At 53.2% G+C, this 25,030-nt stretch overlaps 3 protein-coding genes across 3 annotated transcripts in view; 1 reads left to right on the plus strand and 2 right to left on the minus strand.

The window, feature by feature from the left end:
- LOC129461886 (fumarylacetoacetate hydrolase domain-containing protein 2B) overlaps window positions 1-23,823 on the minus strand; it is an 83,939-nt gene extending 60,116 nt beyond the window's left edge. Inside the window, exon 1 of the mRNA XM_063617704.1 lies at window positions 23,718-23,823. The gene's annotated coding sequence lies outside the window, so the exon portion shown is untranslated. The remainder of the gene's footprint in view (window positions 1-23,717) is intronic.
- Window positions 62-12,394, plus strand: LOC129461884 (glycerol-3-phosphate acyltransferase 2, mitochondrial-like). The gene is made up of 20 exons (XM_055241347.2): window positions 62-166; window positions 2,114-2,177; window positions 2,504-2,572; window positions 2,722-2,835; window positions 3,532-3,605; window positions 4,023-4,124; window positions 4,334-4,462; window positions 6,822-6,921; window positions 7,360-7,493; window positions 7,806-7,905; window positions 8,003-8,215; window positions 8,607-8,729; window positions 8,902-8,984; window positions 9,310-9,428; window positions 10,081-10,151; window positions 10,256-10,496; window positions 10,586-10,734; window positions 10,925-11,002; window positions 11,907-11,966; window positions 12,205-12,394. Exons 2-20 carry the CDS (start codon window positions 2,157-2,159, stop codon window positions 12,217-12,219), a joined length of 1,995 nt encoding a protein of 664 aa, XP_055097322.1. The 5' UTR covers window positions 62-166; window positions 2,114-2,156; the 3' UTR covers window positions 12,220-12,394.
- LOC129461887 (fumarylacetoacetate hydrolase domain-containing protein 2A-like) lies at window positions 13,095-23,886 on the minus strand. Its single transcript, XM_055241350.2, has 8 exons — window positions 23,718-23,886; window positions 20,805-21,055; window positions 19,453-19,669; window positions 15,648-15,707; window positions 15,214-15,376; window positions 13,686-13,794; window positions 13,464-13,551; window positions 13,095-13,331 (listed from the first exon to the last, which is right to left on the minus strand). Exons 2-8 carry the CDS (start codon window positions 21,047-21,049, stop codon window positions 13,269-13,271), a joined length of 945 nt encoding a protein of 314 aa, XP_055097325.1. The 5' UTR covers window positions 21,050-21,055; window positions 23,718-23,886; the 3' UTR covers window positions 13,095-13,268.
- Between the last annotated feature and the right edge of the window lie 1,144 nt (window positions 23,887-25,030).

The raw sequence follows: 25,030 nt of genomic DNA on the forward strand, positions 1-25,030 counted from the left end.
CGTGGGGCAGGGGTTCGGGCCCAGCAAGCGTCCCAGTTGGTTCTCGTGGCTGTCTTTGAGCCCGGACGCGCTGAGGTGGGCAATCCGCTCCTTCCGTTGGGAAGTCAACGCCTTCTGGCGGCTTTGCGGAGCTGCTGCTTTGGCGGGAGTTGGCGGCTGGTGTGAGGTCAGAGGCGCGGTGGTCGCTCCCCGGTGAGGCCAGGTCAGAAGCGGACCGGGATCATCCAGGGGCTTTCCTGCTTCAAGAGCCTGGTCTGAGCGGCCTGTTGGGGACTGGGCGGAAGTCCAAAGGGAGGGAGCACCGGCCATGCGGAGCCTGTGGCGGGAATGAGTCCTTGTGGGGCGTGGTGTTGCGAGAGCCCCGCTTTGCCTCTTCCTCGGCATTCCGTTCCCCTATATCCAGAGGGGGCATCCAGGACCTGACGTGGGGCAGGTGCCCTTCGCATATATTGGGGTAGCTCGGGGAGCGCCTGCCACGGGTCTGACGAGGGAGCTGAGGCCTGAGGGGCCCTGGGCGGGGGCTGTGGGGTGCTGAGGCCATGTTTGAGCAGAGCCGGAAGGTGAAGTTCTCTTGCGGCTCTCTGTAGGGCACAAGCATTCCAAACGGGGGCAGGTTTAGAGATTTACCCTTGATCAAGGGCTGAACGCTCAGATGTGCACAGGCTCAGGTGTCAGTGATAAGGTGGAGGCAAACGGGAGGGCTCCTGCTGTCGGGCTAAAGGGACAGTGGCAGCCAGCTGGGCCCTGTGGGGTGTGTGCTCAGAGATGCCAGAGCTCAGCTTTTTCCACTATAACCGCGACTAGAAAATTTGATTTAAAAAAAAAACGTATATATAACAAGCCCGCTGCTGTTCAATGTTGGTTTTACTTCATAAGGTTTTAGCACATTGTATAGCCAAAGAAGTATATATATGTATCTGTGAGTTGAATTTGCCTTTGGTTGCCAGTTTGCATCCTCTGCTGTAGGAGTCCTGAGCTGAGTCATTAATTGGCAGAGGGAGGTTACCCCTCACCCTGGCTTTGACTCTGCTTCCGTACAGCTAGCACAGATCTAGTGGGGTAGATTTTGGGATTGGGGATGGTCTGCAGTTAGGGGACAGACACCCTCCTTGCAAAGCAGGCCTGGGTTTGTAGGCTTCCTGTACCATGTGTCTGTGAACAGGGCTATGCAAACATTTTCAAGATACCAGAGTGCCTTTGGGATGAGCCCTCCATGGCACCCCAGACCCTGGGCACTTCAGGGATCCTGATGCCATTACTGCTTAGCTTCATGGCTGGAAACTGAGCTGACTGGGGAAAGGAGGAACACACCTGGAGAATTCTTGGGAGGAAGTTACCGTGGGTCAGCTGGCTCTTCCTGGTTCCCTCTTGCATGCAGGGCGGATGGCTGGACATACAGAGATGAGCCCGTGCTCTCAGGACACTCTGACCACGTAGGGAGATGAAACCATAGCCCTGGAGGAGGGCTTCGAATGGCTCTTTGCCCGGCAGGCTTGGGCTGGGGAACCCAAGGAAGAGAAGTAGGGCCTAGAGTGTGTTCCAGAAGCATCATGGACTTAGAACCCTGGGCAGAATTGGGTGGGTGGCTGGGAAGGGAGAGGCTCCTAGATGGGCCTGATCACAGTGTGTTGGGGATGGGGAAATATGATTAAACCAGCCCACTCATCAGGGTCGTGCTGAGAAATAGGGAAGAGGGGCTTTTAGGTCCCAATTTTTGAGCCAGGAGGCGTTCAGTGCTGTTTGAAGGAACATAGATATTTATTAGTTCAGGGAAATATTGTGGTGGGAAGGAGGGGCTGAGGAGATACAAGTGGTGTCTTCTGTGGAGAACGTTAATGTGCGAGGGGAGTGATTGTGGAAAAATCTATCTTGTCCCCAACTAGATGCTCATTCCTTGCGAGTAGGCCACTGTGTTCTGACCCTGAGTTGTCCCTCTTCTATTAGCCAGCCCACATTCCCGTAATGTTTGGGTGGTTACAGAGCTGTCTCCTGGTGGGGAGGGGAAGGGCACCTGAGTAGGACCTGGTGGCCTCATGGCGATAGTCTTCTTCCTCCTTGGCAGTCTCGTGCCTCCTTCCTTCCAATCCAGCCCTCATTCTTTCCCTCTGCACAGAAAGGATCAGCATCTCCGGTACAGCCCCCAGCTGTGCTAGGAGATGGCCGGGTTGGTGTGGATGGTAAGACAACGGATCCCCCTCATGTTGGCCTGAGGAGGGCCCTGACCTGGATACTGTGAGACCTTTCGAGGACAGCTGGCTCCTTTGTGGGACCAGTTGGGTTTGGGGCAGGGCCTTGATGTGAGTCAGCCCCTAGTTTCCAGCCTAGGTTCTCACTCCTGATGGCCGAAGTGATATCTGTCTGTCCTGTGATAGGGGGTTGCAGTTACCGCAGGAGGCCCTAGATTATAGTTCAGATTCTTATGGCCCCATCCTTGCACCTTTCCCTGGCTCAGGTTTCTGTGGGGAGGAGAGTGCCAGAGGTGACTGGTTCATGGTTCTTCTAGGCTCTCATGGCCACCATGTTGGAAGGCAGATGCCAAACTCAGCCAAGGAGCAGCCCCAGTGACCGAGAGGTAGTGTGGCTCCTCCCATTACTCAAATCCTCTCTGCTCTGCCACCCTTCTGCTGTGCCGCTCACTCCTAGGGCCTCAGTTGCTACATCTTTCCCTCTCTCCTGCCAAGGACTTTGAGTCCTCTCATCCCTCCTCATCACCTTTTCCAGACTAGCCTGTGGTCCTCAAGCTTTGGGATGAAGCTGGCATCTGTCACCCCATTCCTGGGGAAATATCGCCCCTTTGTGGGTCGCTGTTGCCAGACCTGCACCCCGAAGAGCTGGGTGAGTGATGGTAGGGCCAGGCCCCAGCCAGGAAGCTTGGTTCTGGGAGCTGAAGCTCTGGGAAGCTGCTTCCTTTATGTCCCTGCAAGCTTGGCTCTTCCCTGCCCCACGCCTCTGCTTCTATCTTTCAGGGGAATGGATGCACTAGTATTGGTTGTATGGTTGGGCGGTAGCTTGTTCCCAGGCCTGGGAGAGTTGGGTGGGAGAAGTACAGAGGGGCCTAAGTGGTGGTAGGGTGTGCCCAGAGGGCTGGGTTCTCATCAGGCCTGTGTCAGTTTTGTTGTTCAGTTTTGCGGACATCACCCACTCAGACTTGCCCAGCACTCAGCGCATGCTTGAAGACCTCTTTTTTGGTTCATGTCATGTGATGGTGGTGAGGGGGCACAGATTTCTCATAGGGACCCGGACTGTGTGTCCTCTGCTATTAAGATAACTTCCTGGAGACTTTCATATGCCATTCTGAAAGAGGGTGATTCTGTACAGGGTACAGCACTTCAGTTTTGAGCATGGGCCCCTTTTTCCTGAGCCAGCCTAGGATCTGGGGTCAAACACCTTTTGCGAAATACTGTGCTGTAATCTTTTCTCCTGGAAGACTTAGCAGGCCACCAGGCAGAGCCAGAGGGGCAGTACAGGGGCGTTTCTTTGCCAGTTTGCAAAGGCCCCCCAGGACATGCTGTCTCTCCCCTTCTCTTGCAGGAGTCCCTCTTCCACAGAAGCATAACGGACCTAGGCTTCTGCAATGTGATCCTGGTGAAGGAGGAGAACACGAGGTAGTCAGAGCTAAGGACTGGAGCAGGCTTGGGGACAGGGCCCCTTGGGTGCAGGGCTGCTGGGGCCCTGCTTTTTTGGTGCCATTTTCTTCCTCTGATAGAGAAAGAAGGGCCCCGTCCTCTGTTCCATACACAAGCCTGCAGGGAGGGGCAGACTTGGAGCTCTCCTGCAGTTCCTTCTGTGAGCATGTATGGATTGCCCACCGTGTTTCAGGCTGTGAACCTGTACCCGACTCAGCAGGGTGAGGGATTGGAAAGGGGCACAGATGGACAGGCAGTTCCCCTTCCTGCTCAGGTGTTCCTAGTACATGGGTCTGGGGGTGTGGTCCCTTTCTGACTGAATAGCCTTCTGTGAGTCCTAGTGGAGGTGGACCCTCTCTGAAGGATCTTCCCTCCTGCTCTGGGAGCTGTGCCCAGGTTTCGGGGCTGGCTGGTTCAAAGGCTGTATTTCCTGTGGTCCCTGGAGCAGCACATCCCCCCCTGCCAGGATGCCCCACAGAAGATCATGGAAAGCACCGGGTGAGGAGGCAGGGAGTGAGGTCTGGCTGGCATTTCTGGGATCCTGAATGGGATGGCAATGACACTAGGTAGGGGTGGTTGAGAGGCCTGGCTGGGGCAAGGCTTCTAGAGCATGAGCTTTGCCTGGGACCCTTCCTTAAGGAGGAGAGTGAAGACTGGAGGCCGTGCCCTGCTGCAGCCTCATACCACTCCTTCCAACCCCCTCACAGGGTGCAGAACCTCCTCTCAGGGAGGGTCCCAGGAGGTGCTGGGGAAGGCCAGGTGCCTGATCTTGTGAAGAAGGAGGTACAGCGCATCCTGGGTCACATCCAGGCCCTACCCCATCCCTTCCTGGTCAGGTAACTGTGCTGAGGGGCACTCACCCTTGGGCTGGGGACTCTGTCCTTCTGGAGAGTGGGTGTTGGCCGGGCTTGGGAAAGTGCTGGACTCTCCTCCTGGGTTGCTGGATAGTGTTTTCCAGAGTGGGCTGCAGCCTGCCTTCACCACCGCCTCCCATCCCCACATTTTCCCAGCACAGGTCTGAGCTTATGTTAGATGCAGCGCACTGTTCCAGGGAAATGGAGGTGTAAACAGAGATACGCGTGGCTGCAAGAAGGAAGGAACAGGGCTGAGACAGAATACCAGGAAGGGGACGAAGAGACTGTAAGCTGGGGCCAAGAGGAGGAAAACGAGCCACCCTTGGGGGTACAAGAATGAGGGGAACAGTCTTGCTAGAGGGAATAGCCTGAGCTTTGGCCTTGAGCAGGAAAGAACTAGGTTTGCTCAAGAAGCTGACATGGTTGGAAGCCAGCAAGTGGGGGGTCGAGAGCTGTGGGAGGTGAAATCGAGAGGCAGAAGGGATCAAATCATGTAAGGCTGTGCAAACTTGCACCAGATCTCCAAGTGCAGTGAAAACCAGTTGCAAGGTTTTAAGCGGGAAGTGACGACATGGTGAATTAGGGTCAAGAGTGGAGACCAGAAGGGCATCTGGAAGGCTGTTTTTTGTTAATCCAGGTGAGAGATGATGGTGAACAGTAGAGGTTGAAAAGTGGATTGAGAGATTGAGGTAATATTAACAGGACTCTGATGGATTGGATGGTGGGAACAGGGGCAGTGAGGGGAAAGGGAAGAAGTTACAGAACAGCCCTATTTCTAGCCTACTTTCCGGTGGTATGGATAGAGAACAGGCTTTGGGAGAAGTGAGTTGGCCCAAAAAGGTAGTTTGGACAGAGAGAGTTTTGGTACCTGACATGCTTGTGGAGACACTGAGGAGGCAGTTGCATATAGGAGCCTGGAGCTCAGAAGAGAGGTTGGAGCCAGAGACACTGCAAAGCTTTAGCATACAGATGATGTTTAAAGCCAAGGAGATGAATGAGTCCCTGAGTGCAGGTGGGCTTGGGGCGGCATGCGTCAAGCTCAGCTGTCTTGAAAGTGCTGAGTGGCTAACTGAGCAAAGACAGAAAGTAGAGGTTGTTGGTGACCTTGACCAGCCCTCTGCTGTGACAATTCCTTGACTTCGTTAAGATTTCTAGTCCCTTGATCTGCCTACCTTGAGATCAGCCGTCAGCCCCCCTTTCTGTGTTTCCTTCCCTCCGAGCCTAGCTGAGATTGCAGGCTCAGGGTTCTAATAATGCTCTTGTGAGGGAGTCGTGGGCATGACCCCCCGCTACCTTCTTTTTGCATCTGAGCAGCCCAGCGTTGCCAGAGAAACACACACCAGTGGACAGGTTTCTTTGCTAAGTGCAAATGTCACAGGCACACATGGCACTCTCCAGAGCTCCTACCTAGCCTGCTCCTTTTAGACTTATCCACTGTCAACTGATTCCCCATCTCATGCTTTACAGAAAGATAAAAGCCATCACATGGGGACTGGCTGCTTATCCTCCACATTTCCCTGCTACTACAGCTATGTGTCTGTCCTAAATTAAAGCTGGTCCCAGGCCAGTGTGGTGGGTCATGCCTGTAATCCCAGCATTTTGGGAGGCTGAAGCAGGTGGATCGCTTGAGCTCGGGAGCTCGTCACCAGCCTGGACAACTCAGACCAGCCTGGGCCATCTCGTCTCCCCAAAAAAATTAGGTACAGTGGTGCATGCCTATGAGGTCCCACCTACTTGAGAGACTGAGGTGGGAGGATCGCTTGAGCCCAGGAGGCAGAGGTTGTAGTGAGCCTAGTTTGTGTTATTGCACTCCAGCCTGAGCAACAGAGCAAGACCCTGTCTTAAAAATTAAATAGAGCTTGTCCTCCTGTTGGGCTGGGGGGACAACCCTACCCACCTGCCCACCACGGATTTTGCCCCTGCAGTTATCCCCTTTCCTTCTTCTATCACTAATCCTTCCTTTTTATTTCACCTTTTCTGGTAGTTTGCAAAGACCAGGCTGGGTTCTGCCTGGAGAGAGGCTTGGTCCTCTAGTCTCCTTTAGGGTAAATTGAGGCGGATGCTCTGATTCTGATGTGAGGCAGCTGTACCATGAGGTCGTGGGAGAGTAGCAGCGTCTGGTGGGCATGAACTGTGGTGTCAGAACTTCCAGTCCCAGCACTGCTACTTCTTAGCGTTCACTACCAGGAAGCAGTTCTGTAGCTTCCCTGAGTCTCACTTTCCTCTTCTGTAAAGTGAGGATAGTGGTGGGGCCTGCCCTAAGGAGCACTGGGCGGCCTTCCAAGTGCCACGGGCCGAGCGTCACTCCTTGCCGCACCTCAGGCCTGGTGTCCCTCCCCAGGCTGTTCAGCTGGGCGCTGCTGCGGTTCCTTAACTGCCTCTTCCTGAATGTGCAGCTCCACAAGGGTCAGATGAAGATGGTCCAGAAGGCCGCCCAGGCAGTAAGGCCCGCCCTCCATTGGGATGGGGATGGTAGGAGCAGAAGGGCAGAGGCTGGGCCAAGCCCTTAAGTCAGGAGCAGTCCCCATCTGGTCCTGCTTCCTGGCCTCTCTGCTCCCAGCCATACAGCAGTCCAGTCCCCGTCAGCTGGTGGGAAAAATCCCCTGCTCTTTGCCAACCTTCCCTTTATGTCTCACGGCCCTGTTCCCACGGGATTTCCTCTAACGTCTTTCCATCATGGTCTTAACAACCATTACGTCAGGGCATCAGCGCAGTTACCTTAAAAGTTGTCAAAGGCTCCTTTGCTTTTGGGAAATGTGCTCAGAGGAAGAACACTGCAGCTGAACTGTCCCTCCCTCTGGGGCTGCCCTGGGTCTTTGGCTGCCTGTGTCCTCAGGGTAGGGCAGGTTGGCACTTCCCTCTGGCTCTCCCCGGAGCAGGGCTTGCCGCTTGTCCTCCTCTCTACTCACAAAACCCTCCTGGACGGGATCCTGCTGCCCTTTGTGCTGCTCTCCCAGGGCCTGGGTGTGCTCCATGTGGCCTGGGACTCCCGCGCCTGCTCCCCTGCCCTCAGGTAAAAACCTTTTTCCTCTAGACATACGTGGGAGTAGTCTCAGGCTGGGGCGGGATGTGTATTGGGGTGTGTTGGCAGCAGCTCCCTGCTAAAGGCCCTCTTCCTGGCCTCTCTGCTCCGAGCCATACAGCAGTCTAGCCTGTGGGGCTTAGATGGAGGTGTCAGCCACAGGGCCTAGGGCCATGGCTTCGCCTCAGGGTATTCAAGTAGGACACAGGCTGGCCGTGGGGGAGCTGAGACTCTCACTAGCCCTTTATTCATTTACATCTCCAGAGCCCCTTTCCTTATCAGGCTCTGCCCTATGTCCCACAGAGCTCTGCTGAGGAAGCTTGGGGGGCTTTTCCTGCCCCCAGAGGCCAACCTCTCCCTGGACAGCTCTGAGGGGCTCCTTGCAAGGGCTGTGGTCCAGGCGGTGAGTGCCCCCAGTGGTTACATATGGGCCAGGCTAAGGGGACAGGGGTCTGTTTCTGCTCTGACCTTAACACCCCCTCTGACCCCTCCTATTCCAGGTCATAGAGCAGCTGCTCTTTAGTGGGCAGCCCCTACTCATCTTCCTGGAGGAACCTCCTGGGGCTCTGGGGCCACGGCTGTCAGCCCTGGGCCAGGCTTGGGTGGGGTTTGTGGTGCAGACAGTCCAGATGGGCATCGTCCCAGATGCTCTGCTGGTACCAGTGGCCCTCACCTATGACCTGGTTCCGGATGCACCATGTGACATAGACCATGTGAGAATGTGAGACCCTCCAGCCCCTTGGGCCCCTAGGTGGACACCAGCTCCAGACATGAGGCACAATATTGTGTCCTGTGGCTGAGCCCCTCTTAGGGCTGCGGGGGCTACAAAGGAATCGTCCTCACAATCATCTGGCAGCACCTGTCAAGGCCATTACCGTCATCTCATTTCATCCTCTGAAGACCTTGATAGGGAGGGATTTTTCCTGTGTCATGGATAAGAAAAGAGGAGTTTGGGACAAAGTCACACACCAGTTTGGGCCTGAGATAAAACTGAGCAGGGTAGGACCAGAGGATACTTCTGGAGACCAGGATGGGTGGGCAGCCCTGATGTCCGCCCAAGAGCAGTGTCCTTGGCGAGTATAGTTATCCTCTCCCTCTTTGCAGGCCTCAGCCCCCCTGGGGCTGTGGACAGGAGCTCTGGCTGTCATACGAAGCCTGTGGAGCCGCTGGGGCTGCAGCCGCCGGATCTGCTCCCGGGTGCACCTAGCTCAGCCCTTTTCCCTGCAGGTATGGAGCCAGCTGGGGAAGGCTGGGAGTACCTAGGGGAGGTGTGTCCTGGGCCTCTTGGGAGCCTGGCCCTCAAAGCCACTGCAGGGATAGCTTTGCCTACTTCCAGTGGGCTGTGTCCAAGTTTCCTGGTCAGCCCGAGCAGGCCACCTAAGAGCCTTCTCCTGGGCAGGAATACATCGCCAGTGCCAGAAGCTGCTGGGGCAGCAGGCAGACCCTGGAGCAGCTACTGCAGCCCATCGTGCTGGGCCAATGGTAGGGGCATGGGAGGGTGCGGTCTCAGGGGCAAGGCAAGCAGCCCTTCAGCACCAGCTTATGTATCCCCCATATACACACACTAACAGCCCTCCCTCATCAAATATCCTGGGGTCATCTAGAATAGTTCCAGGCACTTACCTTGCCAACACTCTGAGTGTGGGATATGGCACAGAGGCCTGGATGGGACTGGGGGTTATAGAAGCCATCTCTGTCCTGGGGCTGGGAGGGGGAAACACCCTCACCTTTTAGAAAGCTCTAGGCGTTCCCACAAGCTGTTTTTGTGTTTGGACCCTTTATCCTGTCATCTGTGTCTCTATCTCAGTACTGCTGTCCCAGACACTGAGAAGGAGCAGGAGTGGACCCCCATAACTGGGCCTCTCCTGGCCCTCAAGGAAGAGGACCAGCTCCTGGTCAGGAGACTGAGCTGTCATGTCCTGAGTGGTGAGGGTAAACCAGATCTGGGCCTTTGCGGGTGGGTCACTGAACCGTCCCCTCTCTCGGGGTCAGCCAGTCACCAGGGTTCTCCATTCCAAGTGAGTGTCTGCACCTGAGGCCTTCTGTGGTACCTCGGGGACATCTGAAGAAGAATGGAACCCTCCTCCTACAGGAGGAGCAGGCAGCCAGGGCCGTCATGAGGGAGCAGCTAAGTGCATGCACAAAGATGGTGGCCTGAGGCCAGGAGGCTGCAGCTGCTTCCCCAAGGCCACACCCAGCCCTGCCTTCTGAGCAGAGTCTCCTTAGCTTTGCATGGGGATGGTGTTAACCGAGTGGAATGATTTGTGTAAGGGGCTTAGCACAGCGCCTCGGCAGAGGGCCCTTATAGGGAGATCCATCTGTATCTTCTTCAGTGCCCCTCTAGTAGATGCTGTGGGTTGGTGTGTGGGCCCCAGGATGAGATCCAAGGAAAGGCCCCCAGCTCCTGGCCTGGCTCTCAGCCTGTGTGTGATAAACACCAATGCTCCAGGTGTATGTTCCTCATCCCTGAGGTGGAGTTGGGATGTGTGGCTAGGAAGACTTGCCAGATAATGGAGGGACCAGGCTGCTGGGCCTCAACTCAACCAGCATCTCCATCCCCTGCCCTGCCCCACTCCAGCCAGTGTGGGGAGCTCTGCGGTGATGAGCACGGCCATCATGGCGACGCTGCTGCTCTTCAAGCACCAGAAGGTAGGGGGTGCAATGTGGTGGGGACCTGGGCGGTGGGAGGGTGGGGATGTGTGGCCCTGCTGCTCAGCCCTGCTCTGCCTACCCAGGGCGTGTTCCTGTCGCAGCTCCTGGGGGAGTTCTCCTGGCTGACAGAGGAGATACTGTTGCGTGGCTTTGATGTAGGCTTCTCTGGGCAGCTGCGGAGCCTGCTGCAGCACTCACTGAGCCTGCTGCGGGCGCATGTGGCCCTGCTGCGCATCCACCAGGGCGACTTGCTGGTGATGCCGCGGCCTGGCCCAGGCCTCACACACCTGGCACAGCTGAGTGCTGAGCTGCTGCCCGTCTTCCTGAACGAGGCTGTGGGTGGTGAGTCTTGAGGTGCACGGGGTAGGTGGGACGTGTGTGCAGGGGTGAAGGGTGCAGCTCCTTCCTCTTAATGGACCCTCCTCCCCCAGCCTGTGCAGTGCGGGTGCTGCTGGCAGGCAGAATGCCACCCCAGGGGCCCTGGGAGCTGCAGGGTATATTGCTGCTGAGCCAGAATGAGCTGTACCGCCAGATCCTGCTGCTGATGCACCTGCTGCCGCAAGATCTGCTGCTGCTAAAGGTCAGGCCTCCCCTACCGCCCACTTGGTTCCTAGGCCTTCCCTTCTTGGTGGTAGGAATGGCCCATCCCTGCCCAAGCCCTACCTCTGAAACCTCCTGGGTGGTAGGTCTGGCCTTGTCCTGCCTTTGGCTAGGCCCCTGCCCATGTGCCTGGCTCTCCTGAGGCCATAGGTGTGCCTTTTTCTCCCCAGCCCTGCCAGTCTTCCTACTGCTACTGTCAGGAGGTGCTGGACCGGCTCATCCAGTGCGGGCTCCTCGTTGCTGCGGAGGTAAGCAGGGCAGTTGGAGTCAAGACCCTTGCCTGGAGCCTGGCCTTCTACAGCCTCCCACCCTGAGTGCCAGCTGCCCAAGGCTCCTCCTCTGCCCTGTGTGTGCTGTGGGGGTGGGCAGCCCCTGGCCTTGCATTGGGGAAGCCTAGCTCACACCTCTGCTCCCCGTACCTTGGGATATGTCCACCTATGCCCCGGTTCTGTGTGTGTTCTCTCTGGATAGCACTGGACATGTGTGCCTCTGAGGTTCTCTGCATACCTCCTGCTCCCCACATTTCTTGGCCACAGGGCTACTGCCCTTGAGGGTGGGAATTCACTTCCTCTCACTCTGCAAGTTGGCCCAGCAGGTGCTGGGGCATGGCTCTGGCCATCCTCTTGGGTCTCTAGGTGTGCTTTTACTGGTTTCACCTGCATGTACCTGGTCTGGGAATGTAGGATTGATCCCAGGCCAGCCTGTCAGAGAACAACGGCTCCATGGCCACTAGACCCCAGGCTCCTGGCCAGCTTGTGACACAGGGTGACAGTGAACAGAAAGCTGCTGTGGAAACCTAGTGGGGACTTTACTGATAATGACAGTGATGACTTCGAAGAGGCCGAGGGCTGGTACTTCAGGGTGTGTTTCAAAAAGCTGCCCCTGGAGGGAGGTGGTAGGGAGGCGGTGGGGAGCTGCACTCACCCTGGCCTGTCCCCTCCAGTTCAGCCAGCAGTCACACTGCCCAGATTTCTTTCTCTTCCTCTGCCGCCTGCTCAGCCCGCTGCTCAAGGCCTTTGCACAGGCTGCCGCCTTCCTCCGCCAGGGCCAGCCGCCCGATACTGGTGAGGCCCTTGTTCCCTTGCAGTCCTTGAGGCAGGCTCTGTCTGTGCTGGGTGACAGGTCTAGGTCTTCTCTGTTGCGGAAAGTCAGGCTACACAGAGCAGCTGTTCCAGTTCCTGCAGGCCACCGCCCAGGAAGAAGGGATCCTCCGTGAGTCCCAACCAGTCAGCCCAGGCTCCTGGAGGCAGTGGTGTTTGCTGGTGGCTGCTGCCCCCTGCTGGACAGTGACAACCCAACTCTAGGAAGGCGGGCTGCAGAGTACAGAGGGTCTTCTGTCCAGTCTGAGCTCTATCCCTCCCTGGGCTTCTTTAAACAAGAGGAGAGAAGCCTGTGCCCAGTGGCTCCCTGTCCTCACCACCTACAGCCTTCACTTCTCTCTTCTCTCCAGAGTGGGCGGACGTAAACCTCGCCAGCAGTGCTATCTGGACCTTCAGAGACTTAGGGGTGAGAGGAACCAGTGTCACCATCTTCCTGTCTTCCTGCTCCCACCCCAATAGAGTGGCTCAGGGAAACCCAGCTATGTCCCCATCACCCCACAGGGCTGGCCTGATGGTGCCTCATTAAAACCCTGGGATTTACTTGGTGTCTTCCAGCAACAGATGTGGTGACGGGTTTGAGAAGGTGGGATGGTTTCCTGCCTCTTGGTCTCCCAAATCACTGGCTCATCCTTCTAGGTGGGGTATTGGGGCTGCTTTGAGGCAGCATTTGCACTGAAACACTGAAGTCTAAGGGGCCAGAGGTCTCAAGGCAGGTTTCTGGGGGACAGGCCTGGCCCCTGGGCCATGTGGACACAGTCCCTGTGGTGAGCACACTCACAGCCCATCTTCCATGGCCCAGGTTCTGCAGCAGACGCCGAGCCCTGCAGGCCCCAGGCTCCACCTGTTCCCTACTTTCGCCAGCCGGGACAATCAGGAAAAACTAGAACAGTTCATCCGGCAGTTCATTTGTAGCTAGAACTGTGAGGAGGAGCCTGTGCCGAGACTTCTCAGCCCCAGAACATAGCTGTGTCCTAGAGCCAGAAGACAGAAAGGAGGCTGCAAACCCTTAGCTGGTCTATAAATATAATCATTGAGGCTTGAGTGTCCCTTGCCATCTCTTGCTTTCTCCCTCCTTTGATGTGATAAACAAGGGGACTAGATGAGTTGTCTTTTCCCAAGCCCAGCAGCATCTTTTTGGCGTATGTGTGTGTATTTACTCTCTTCTTCCCGAGTCCCACAAAATGCCCCAACTTGTCCCATGAAACAAAGCCCAAAAGAAAACAAACAGCAGAAGCCAAGCTGCTGCTTTGACCCGATGAATTTATTGAAGATAGCTCTGTCCTTCTCCCTTCTACTGAGAAGAGGCGGCTTGCAGGGCTGGCGCCTGCCCACACCTGTCACTGGGCCTTTCCCTGGGCAAGGCTGAGTGGGAGCAGATGCCCCCATCCTACGTGCAGGGCCTGTGCAGGAGCCATCACACCACCTTGTTGATGATGACACCTAGTTCTTCAATCTCACACTGGACTTCATCCCCCTTCTGCAACAGAGCAGGCCATGAGTGTGTCAGTCCTTCCATCAGACACACGTACACAAGCCTGTACTTCTCAAGTCTGAGCCAAGCCTGCCAGGCCTTTGGGGCCCTTGCTCTCTTTGCTTTTTGCTAACCTACCTTGAGAAAGACAGGAGGTTTCCTGAATACACCAACACCTGGGGGGGTCCCAGTCAGGATGACATCCCCTGGGTAAAAGGTGACAAACCTGGAGCAAAGCAAAAGGACCCAGTGAGACCAGGGGCTGGCTGAGGTGGCCACAGCCAAAAGTGGAGGGCTCAGGTCGGCCTCCACATATGTGGCAGGTGGACCGGGGCTGGCAGCACAGCCCCTGTCACTCACTGGGAGACCCAGGCTATCAGGTCCTCTGTCTTGAATACCATCTGGTTGGTATTGCTGCTCTGGACCACTTCCCCGTTCACTCGGCAGCAGATCTTTAAGTTGTGTGGATCTGAAATGCAAAGATGGTACCTTGGAGTTATCCCTTTTTCCCCCTCCAACCCCCCAATATTTTACAAACACAACTGTAGCGGGGGCTTCATGACTTGGCAGGTGAAAGGGCTTTGTGCCCACATTGACTCAGTGCTCTGTGTTAGAACTTTCTGTATAGAAATTGGCCTTCTCAGGCCTCCCTGCATCACCACCAAGAGCACCAGGCAGTAGTCGCTTGGATGAGTTGAGAGGATGACTCTGAAGGGGAAGAGAAAAATGGCTAGGGTTTTTGCCTTGAAAAAAATAAGGGCATCTGTCTACAACATAGGATGACACCTGCAGATCGACTTGGCAGGGCCAAGTGTGGTGGCTCACGCCTGTAATCACAGCACTTTGGGAGGCCAAGGCAGGCAAGAACTGATTAAGCTTAGGCGTTCAAAACCAGCCTGGGGAACGTAGTGAATGCTTGTCTCTACAAAAAATAATAAAAACATTAGCCAGGCGTGGTGGTGCATGCCTGTAGTCCCAGTTACTCAGGAGGCTGAGGCGGGAGGACTGCTTGAACCCAGGAGGTTGAGGCTTCAGTGAGTTGGGATTGGGCCACTGCACTCCAGCCTGGGTGACACAGTAAGACCATGCCAAAAAAAAAAAAAAATACTCAGCATCTATAAAGCAGTGAGGCAATGGTTCCAGCCAGGACAGTGACACCTCGTGTACCGGATGCTGGCAGGGGATGGATTACTGTAAGAACATCCTAGATAACCAGCACTTTTAACTGTTGGTGGTGGTCTTAGTGTTCTACCTCCCTTAAGTAGAGCAGCTGAAACACAATTTAACTTTGCCGAGGACTCTGCACGGGGTACTGTGAGGCACTGGTGTTTTCGGCGTCCAAGCATAGCTGGCCCACATGGACACCCCCCACCTCCACCACGGCTGTGGGCAGCCAGCTGTGTGTTAAGAGGCTGCGCTCTGCCCTTTGGCGCACTGCCTCCATCCCGGCGCTGTCTCCTCACTGTGTGTGGTCAATGCTGTTCTATTTCCACAGTGGCTGGGTGAGTCACACTGGCTTTCATCTCCTGTAGTGTGGAAAATGCCTGGGCCTTGGGATAGCTATGCTCAATGATGCTCAACTTAAAGATTGTTTCAGATGGTGGCAGCCACAGGAAGCCTGATCCACCCATTAGCTCAGTGCTCTTTGTAATTTACTTCATGCATGCAGTTTCACATCCTCTGCAGTTGCGTTCCCTCTAGGGGGCTTGGGAAGGAAGCCCATGGGAGAACTGGTGGCTGAGGATAAAAGACTTGCCCTGCATGGAGTCAGCAGTGAAAGGGCGGCCAGGGAGGGCAGGTGCTGCCTGCACCTGAACCCACGCTTCTCCCGGGAGTGCTGTTCATCTGTGCAATGGTAAGTACAAGGGGTCAGGGACCAGGGACCTACCTGCTACACTGTCCTTGGTCACCAAGGCAGGGCCCAGAGGGCAGAAGGTGTCGAAGGTTTTTCCCAGCAGCCATTGTTTCCCATTACGTCTCATTTGCCAGTCACGAGCACTCACGTCATGAGCCACAGTGAAGCCGGCCACGTGGGCCATGGCATCTGTGGCCTATGGGGGTAGGGGATTTGGCCATACAGGTTAGATCACGGGTGACACCAACACCCATGGCAAGGGATTTCTAAGCTGTTATCCTATGTTAGCCAGAGCCAGCCAAAGGTGGGTGAAAGGCAAGGCAGTGTCAGGGAGCAAGGAGGCTGACTGCTCCCCAGGGTTAGGGACAGCTGGTACCGTGTGTTGGTGAGCGAGGTCAGAACTAGGAGAGGCAGGAGCTGGGGCCTCTGCTGCACTCTAGCCTGGGAGCCCGCCCTTTCCACCTCACCTTGATGTGCTTGCCTTTCTTTCCAATGACCACGGCCAGTTCCACTTCCCAATCTACCTCCTGTAGGGTGGGAGAGGAACAGTGAGCTGCAGTGGCTTCGGAGCCCATTGTCCACGCTGAGAGGCTGTACACCGTGCTGAAAGGCCTCAATCTTTGTCAGTATGGCTTGGCTGCCATCCCATGTTTGCCATCACCATGAAACAGAGCCCAATGAATGACGAGGAAGGTGTGACTTGTAGACCCATACATTTTGGGCAGTGGCAGACAGCATCATGGGATGCAGGCACAGGTCCTCACGCCACTGTGACTGCAGAAGAACAACACCTGTCCAGGACACTGAGTTTAAAAGTCACTCTGGATACTTTTAACAGGATAAATATGAAGTAATATCCCCTAGCAATATGTAACCTTACTGTGTGTCAGGCACTATTCTAAGTGTTTTAATCTATTAACTCACTTTAGTAAGATAAAGATTGACATCCCACAAAGGACTTGAGTAAGCAATTCACAAAAAGGTAACAGACATGGCCACAAAACATGAAAAAATGCTCAGCCTCTCCCATAATCCATAAAATACACTATAAAATAGATATAATTTGGCCTTTAAAATTGGCAGCTCTTTCTAATAATAACCAGAGTTGGTATAAGTACACCTGACATCCAGATGTTGGTCTCTAATACCACTCCCCACTAAGGAGCACCAGGTTCCTTGGGAAAACGGCTAATTCCAATTCCAAGACAGACAGTACATGATAAGCCTAGAATATCTTGGCCAGAAAGCTAGGATATACGAAAAGTGATGGAAATGGAGACAACTTGAAGGCCCCTCACTGGCCAAACCGAGGTCACCTAAAGAATGTAAATGATGAAATACAAACAATTGAGTAAAAACAAAAATCATGAATTCACAGTGATATTGAAGACACAGGAATAAAAAGGAGGGAGGGAGCTTTTCTTCACAGAAGAATGTCAGCCAATAAAAACAGAAGGCATGATTGGGAAGTCATTGATCTTGTCTGGGAGTGGTGGGTCACGCCTGTAATCCCAGCACTGTGGGAGGCCAAGGCAGGTGGATCACCTGAGGTGAGGAGTTCAAGACCAGCCTGGCCAACATGATGAAACCCCGTCTCTACTAAACATACAAAAATTAGCCAGGTGTGGTGGTGCATGACTATAATACCAGCTACTCGGGAGGCTGAGGCAGGAGAATCACTTGAACCCAGGAGGCAGAGGTTGCAGTGTGCTGAAATGATGCCACTGCACTCCAACCTGCACAATAGAGTGAGACTCTGTCTCAAAAAAAAAAAAAAAAAAAAAAAAAAGGTCATTGTTCTCTAACCCCCAGTGCAATAATGGATTCAGTCAGGATGACCACAGGATCACTGGATGAGATGCTGTGGGGCAATAAGATAGTTACATGATCTCAAACCACCACCCACAGATTGCTTATTAATTACAAAAATGGAAATGCATCTTCACAATGGAGGGACCTAGTGAACGTCAGCTAAACCAAGTGGTCAAATTTTGGGACCACTGACATGAGCCTCCCAGTCGGATGCAATGGAAAATGTATAACATCTTTGTAGATCTCTTGATAAAAATGCTTACCCTGACACTAATCATGAAGAAACAACCAGACAAACCAGGATGTGAAATATGCTATGAGACAACTGGATTCTTCAAGGAAAGGGCAGGGGGGATTGTTTGAGATCAGGAGTTGGCAAACTATGGCCAGCTCACCGTCTGCTATAATCAAGTTTGACTGGAAACCCATCATTCATTTCTGTATCATCCCTGGTGGTTTTCACACTATAACAGCAGAGTTGAATTGTTGCAAAACACACCATATGACACTCAAAGCCTAATATTTACTAATTGGCCGTTGGTATGGTTTAGCTCTGTGTCCCCACCCAAATCTCAACTTGTAGCTCCCATAATTCTAACATGCTATGGGAGGGACCCGGTGGGAGATGACTGAATCATGGGGGCAGGTCTTTCCCGTGCTGTTCTCATGATAGTGAATGGGTCTCACGAGATCTGATGGTTTTAAAAATGGGAGTTTCTCTGCACAAGCTCTTTTTTGCCTGCTGCTATCCACATAAGATGTGACTTGCTCCTCCTTGCCTTCTGCCATGATTGTGAGGCTTCCCTAGCCATGTGGAACTGTAAATCCAATTAAACCTCTTTTTTTTTGTAAATTGCCCAGTCTCAGGTATGTCTTTATCAGCAGCATGAAAACAGACTAATACAGCCCTTTAAGAAAAAGTCTATGGAACCCTGTTTTAGGTTAAAACTACTAAAGAGATATAACTGAATACAGTGTGTGGCCTTGGTTGATCATGGAGCAACAAACAAAGTAACCAAATTAGAAGTTATCTTTGGGGAAGTCAGCAGTACTTCCGATTGGGAATTGGGGCAATTGGATTTCATATTAAATATTATTCAAGTTAATTTTCTTGGCTGTGATAACGGTGGGATGGTCATGCAAGCCATTGTCCTTATTCTTAGAAGGTGCCTATTTAAGTTTTTATGACTAAATTGTCTTAATATTTCCAATGTGTTTTAAAAGGTCCCCTCCACCCCATACCCTGCAAAAAAAAAAAAAAAAAAAAGTGTATGTTTGCCATGTGGAGGGCAGGGAGAAGGCAAGGGAGAAAAAGGATATATGACCAAATGTTTACAATGAAACCAGGTGGAAAAGTTATCTGAGTGTTCACTGTATTATTTTCCCAGCTTTTCTATAATTTCCAAGACATTTCTAAAATAAAAATCTGAGAGAAAAAGTAACTAGTGTTAGTAAGGGTATATACACTACTGGTGGATGTGTAAGTTGCTTTTACAATTTTTTAAAAGGCCAGTTGACAGAATTTTTCAAAAGTTTTGAAATACTGCCTATACTCTCACATATTTAAATTCTAAGGGTTTATTCAAAGGAAATAATAACGTATTAATGGACATGCAAAGCCTTTTCTACATAAGGATGTTTATTGCAACATTTATTTATAGAAGCCAAAAACTAGAAACAGTGTCCAGCAGTAAGGTACTCAGGAATAAACTAATCTACATAACAAACTCCGTGGTAACCTAAAATATGTCAGGGAGAATATTTAATGACATGAAAAAATGCTCCTGGCCGGGTGCGGTGGCTCACGCCTGTAATCCTAGCACTTTGGAAGGCCGAGGCGGGCGGATCACGAGGTCAGGAGATTGAGACCATCCTGGCTAACACGGTGAAACCGCATCTCTACTAAAAACACAAAAAGTTAGCCGGGCGTTGTGGCAGGCGCCTGTAGTCCCAGCTACTTGGGAGGCTGAGGCAGGAGAATGGCGTGAACCTGGGAGGTGGAACTTGGAGCCGAGATCGCGCGACTGCACTCCAGCCTGGGCGACAGTGCGAGACTCTGTCTCAAAAAAAAAAAAAAAAAAAAAAAAAACTGCTCCTGATGGAATCTTAAGCAAAAGGTACATGTACAGTATAAACATATACAGGAGTGGAGAAACACTGGGAAGGTAGACAGCAAAACATTAATATTGCAAGCCCTGGGCAGTGGGATTATGGGTGACGTCATTTTTAAACGTTTATCTCTATTTTATCTACAGTGAAGGTGTATTGCTTTTGTCATCAGGAAAACATGTACATTAACTTTTTTTTCCAAGGCCAGTGTTACTACTGTGTGTATAATCCTGTAGAGTTTCTGTTGAATGCGCTATTGAGCGAGAGGTGGCTCCAGTAGGCTGAATACTGAGCTCAGAATGCCCTTGTGATGGGCCCAGTGACTAGGGAGGGCAGTGGGGAGACACTGACCTGGCTCTGTGGTGGGAGGACCACCTCATCATAGGGCCCCACGATGGAGCTGGCAAACTTGCTGAAGATGATGGGCTCCTTGGGCACGGGCACGTTCTGTTCTTTGCAGTGGTCCACATAATTCATGCCCACACACACCACCTTATCTGGCCGTGTGACTGGAGCCAGGAAGGTTACCTCCGACCGTGGTAGGACTGGCAACTGGGCAGCCAAGGCTCTGTAGAGACCAGCGCGGGTGAGAGGGTCTGGCTGGGAACAGGTCGGCAATCCCGGGCAGGCTGGCCAGATGCTGCAGCAGCTACAGGTTTTGCTTTTTGAAATCTATTTCCTAGCTCTATCAACCATCAGAGTCAGTGTGAAAATCAGGCCCAGCTATTGTCCTTTGCTATCAGAGAGGGCTTTTATTTATCCAGTGTTGATTTCCTCTCCCCCTTAGGTAACGCATGTCCATGTAAAAGATACAAACTGGAACACATGGAAAGGTCTCCCTTTCCCCTTCTGGTTACCCCGTTCCCCTGGCTCTTCGCAGCTACTCTATGGATATTCTTCTCCCACCCTTTTGTATGCAAATGATAGCACACTAGTTACACCTTTTAAAAAGACAATTGATTTCGGAGATCTCTCCTTAGCAATATGTAACAATACATAGAGTGTCCTCTTTATTTCTTGTGGCTGCATATTACTGCTCTATAGAGATATACCCAAGTCCCTAATGAGGGGCACGGAGGTTTCCAATCTTTGCAGAATATGGCAACATGGGAACATACTGTTAATACCGTGAGCTGTGAAACATTTGTATTTTTGCCAATTTAACAGATGAAAATGACATCTTAACGTGTTTTTAATTTATTGTTCATCAACTCCATAGACCAGATTCTATAGGGGTCCAGGCTTCAGGGACACTCTCACCTAATCTAGTCCAAACCCAGAAGCAACAGTCTTATAGAAAACCTCCTTGCAGTCCTCTCTCCCTGCAGGAGCTGGGAGTCTATATCACTCCCCCAGCTGCATAAGATGCCTTTTAGGAACCCTGGGCCCAGACCCGTCAGTCAGTCCAGGACTTCATTCCCAGAGGAGGCAGTGTGATGAAGTATAGAGTCCTGGTTCCAGCACCAAATGTATGGCCTTGAAATTGTTAATCACCTCCCCTAGGTCTCAGTTTTCTCCTCTGAAAACTGAAGATGATGTTATATAAGATTTCTAAGGATCTTTTAAGAGAATGGGAGAAGAGGAAAGGTGGGGTTACTCTGCTCCCTTGCAAAAGAGCTACCTGCTGGTGCTGTTTCCCAGAGCGGGGAGGGTGCAGGGGGACCAGGGCAGCTGCGTCAGGGCGATGCTGCCCACTTACTTACCTTCTTGCCACTGAGAGGGTGGCCTCTCCCTGCTCTAGGAACTGCGTCATCATCTTCGGGAGTGTGGGGTCAAAGGCATTGAGGTTGATAACCCCTCCACCATTCCCTGTCTCCAGGCCCAAGTGAGGCCCCAGCAGGTGAGGTGCCTGGAACTGCACTAGTCTCATGTCTCTGGAGGGTTGAAAGGGCCGCTTCTGAGCCTGCAGCAGAGCTGTGAGCAAACTTCTTCTACAAGACACCAGCATCAGAGCCTGCAGAGAAAAACGCAGGATCCAGGAGACAGAGGATCCCAGAGCCATCATCAGGATCCCTGAAATTCCTAGGGCTATAGCCCAAGGCCCTTTGCCCCATCAACCGTTCCCTGCATACCACATGGGAAGTGGTCCAGGCTTGTATTTTACCCTGCTATACTTCATAAGGTGAAACTTTTCTAGAGGAGCAACTACTACACGCTACACAGTAAGTCCCAGGGATTCCAGGGTTCTTTCGACCAGTGCTTTCTGAAAGTTCCCACTGTGCTTGGCTCTGCTGTAGGTATTGGGGAAACAATGTAGGTCAAGCTCAGCCCTGCCATTCTCCCTGCACAGGTCACAGATGTTAACAAGTGACGTAAGATTCAGCTATCAGGACTAGTGCTGTGAAGATGGTTAGGGGCCCTACCCTTGTCTAGTTTCTTGAGGAAGTGATGTGAGCTGAGCTGGGCTAAATGAGCAGGACCAGGAATTAGCTGGGTGGCAGCCCAGCATGGGCAAGTGATGCTGGTGAAACTGGCTTCACAGCGGCCATAAGCAATTTTTTAAATGCTATTTTGGTCCTGTTAACCTCCTATTTAAAATGGTTTCCACTGCTCACATGATCAAGCTAGAACCTCTACCAGGCTGTCCCTGTCTTCTAGGAGCGCGGCCCCCACCTGCCTCTCCAGATAATAATTATTTCATTTCTCCTGATAGAGAACAAGTTGCCTGAGGGAAGAGGCTGCAGAAGGTCTGGGCCTGACAGCCATCACTTGGTCATCTCCTCCCTGGGTCCAGGGCACATGTCTGTCTCTTTCACTGCCCAGCCCTGTGCCTGGTGCGCAGAAGGCTCTCAGTGACTTTCTGCTGAATGAACAAATAAATGACAGAAGCAGGGGCTTGACATTTCACTACTTGGGAAAGCTTAGTGCTTCTTAACTTTAGGAGACATAGCTGTGCCTTTTCACAAGGGCCAGTTGTAGTGGCTCACGCATGCTATCCCTAACAATTTGGGAGGCCGAGGTGGGTGGATCACTTGAGGTCAGGAGTTCAAGACCAGCATGGCCAATGTGGTGAAACCCCGTCTCCACTAAAAATACAAAAAATTCGTCAAGTGTGGTGGCGGGCACCTGTAATCCCAGCTACTAGGGAGGGTGACACACGAGAATCTCTTGAACCCAAGGAACAGAGGTTGCAGTGAGCTGAGATCACACCACTGCACTCCAGCCTGGGTGACAGAGCAAGACTCCATCTCAATTAAAAAAAAAAAAAAAATCCTCAGGGCTCAGATCCTGTTTTGAGTCCAAGGCTCCACTTAAAGACAAACACTATTCTTTTGTTTTGTTCTTAATCCAAGTCTGGCCTCTATTCCTTACCACACGGTGCCTTCCCTGAATGGTTCTTTGCTCTTACGGCAAAGGCTGTTTGTATTGTACAGCCTTCTATGCTTAAAAATGTGGAGGCAGCTGATCCCCAGACTCCTGGTCCTCACCTGGATGATTCAATCTGCCTTGTTCAGTTAAAGACTCATTAGACTTAGGTCACCACTGTTGTGGCCCGCCAGTTTGACTAGAAAACCGAGGGCTTTGACTTCTCTGCCCTGCTATCTTACACAAGCACCAACTGTGCCACTGTCAAAAGGCTGTTCGAGCCAAAGTGCACACACTCAGACACTCCACACACTAACATAACAGTAACTGCTGCCACTGAATGCCAACTATTAAGTGCTCTACCGACAATGTCTGATTTAATTCTTGATACTTGTGGAAGGTAGGTACTGTTAGCCTCATTTTACAGATGAAACAATTAAGGCTTAAAGAGGTTAAGGGATTTGCCCAAGGTTACACAGTCCTAGAGCTAGGAGAGGAAGGAGCTGGGATGTGAATCCAAGTCCAGGCGACATGAAGTCCTTGGTTCAGAAGATTGTAATGCAAGCAAGAAAATCTAGCTTCAGCCCCCATCCCCCTACCAAGGACATTTTAACCCCACTTGGTGACAAGTGGGGGCCTTCCATAGGAAATCCTCTAAAGGCCCTCAAGATTGTAGTGAGAAGTAGGGACCTCCCACAGGAGATCCTCCAGAGGCCGTAACTGCTAACAGCCATGCGTGGGGAAACTACAGGCGCCCTCTGGCTGTTGCCTCAGGGAGGAGGATGGTTACCAGCTCTCCAAGAGAACCCAGGCCCCACTGACTGTTCCCTTCTCACATGACACACACATGCAGGTTCATTCCAACCTTACAGCAATCCCCTCAGGTAGAGCGCCCTCACCTTACAGAAGAGGACACTGAAACTCAAAGGGATGACGTCAGGTGCCCAAGGTACTAGTCAGAAAGTGGCCCTGGGGCTTCTGCAACAACTACTATGTCACACAGCCCGAGCTCAATCCAGCTCTGCAAGAGTCCATAATCAAAGGGGCGGCGACATGAGGTGGAAACAGTAGCCTGAAACGTGGGTGTGCACGTCGGATCCCATCCCACCGTCCACTCGCGTGGAACCCATGCCGGTCCCCTAGTTTCCCCATATGCCCAGCTCCGGCCCCGGCAGTTAGTGAGCGCTCACACAGGTCCGCCCCGTCTGTGTGGTCAGAAGCGGCTGGAGATGCCCTACTAGTTCTGCGCTCCGCGAGAGACCCGCGCCATGGACACTCTTCTGGCCTAGACCCAGCCAGGCTCGTCCTACCTGGCCGCAGCGGCCGATCCTCCTGCGCTGTAGGGTTAGGGCTCGCGGGGCCGAAGGTCAAGGGCGGCGGGCGCCTGAGCACTGATGCCAGTGACCGCAGCCAGACGGGGAAATGCAGCAGCGGCTAACCCAGGGCCACTCGGCCGGATCACCCGAGAGAGAAGCGGGCGCGACCCTGTGACGTCACGGGCAATGGCCACTAGCAGGGCGCCAATCCCTGAGAGGCGGGCCCATCGCGGGGCGGGCATCTCCGGGGACTCTTCAGGCTCAGGGCTCAGCCAGGCGCCGGCCGAGTTCTCTGGAGACGCTCGCTCTCGGAGGGACCCTGCAATTGCCCGAGCCCGAGAGTGGGCGCTGCCTGAAAGTTTGTCCCTGGGCGCTTCGCTGGCCTCATCCGGTCTCGGCCCTGTTCTGGGCCTGGCGCCGTTCCCACTGCTGGGGAAAGTGGTGGAGGAGACCAAGGCAGCGTGCTGGGTGGCAGAGAATGATTTGTGGCTTCTGATTCTGACATATGTCGTTGAGGAGGGGAGGGATGACTGCCCCTGTTTTACTTATGGAGAACCTGGGGCCAGAGCTGTTTTCCCAGGGTGGCACAGGCGGTGAGTAGTGGAGCTGGCATTCCTGACCCCAAAGCGCAGCGTTTCCCAGCCACTCTCAGCAGCCAGGCCTTCACCTGCACTGCTGGGCGCAGGTGGGGAAGTGGGGAAACGGGGCTCCATCCCCTGCAGAGGGCAGGCTTGCAGGGAGCGGCGGCTGAACTCCACAGACAGCTACTGCTCAGCTCTTCAGCTGCCGGCTTTGAAGAGTGTGAGGGTCTCTGGGCAAGAGGCCCCCACATTACCCAAGGACCAGATCATCAAGAGCTTTACTTGTCCCACGAAGGAATCTGGACCTTGTTTACGTGCACAGGAGACCGCTGGAAGGTCCTCACTGGCGTGCTGTGGCCAGACTTCTATTTGAGAAGTTTCTGTCTGGCCACCCGTCTAAGGAAAGGTGTCTGGGTGGGTGGTGCGGGTGAGAACAATGGTGGTGCGGTGCGTGGCGGAGAAGGTGAGTGTCCATAGATGTTCAGGAGGAAGAACTGACAGCTCTGGATGACAGGAGGTGGAAGTGAGAAGGAGGGAGGTACCAGGCCAACTCCTGGGTCTCTAGCTCGGTAGGTGCAGGGCCGTTCATGGAGACAGGGCTTCTGGAGGAGCAGCAGGTCTGGGGAGAGGATGGTGAACTCCGATTTGCATGGGACATCCAAAGGGCATTGAACGGTGGGCAGTTGGAGACATGGGTCCGGAGCTTGGGACTTCAGCCTAGCTTGC

Source organism: Symphalangus syndactylus, chromosome 14 (genome assembly GCF_028878055.3).
Source record: "Symphalangus syndactylus isolate Jambi chromosome 14, NHGRI_mSymSyn1-v2.1_pri, whole genome shotgun sequence".
In the NCBI taxonomy this organism is placed as follows: Eukaryota; Metazoa; Chordata; class Mammalia; order Primates; family Hylobatidae; genus Symphalangus; species Symphalangus syndactylus.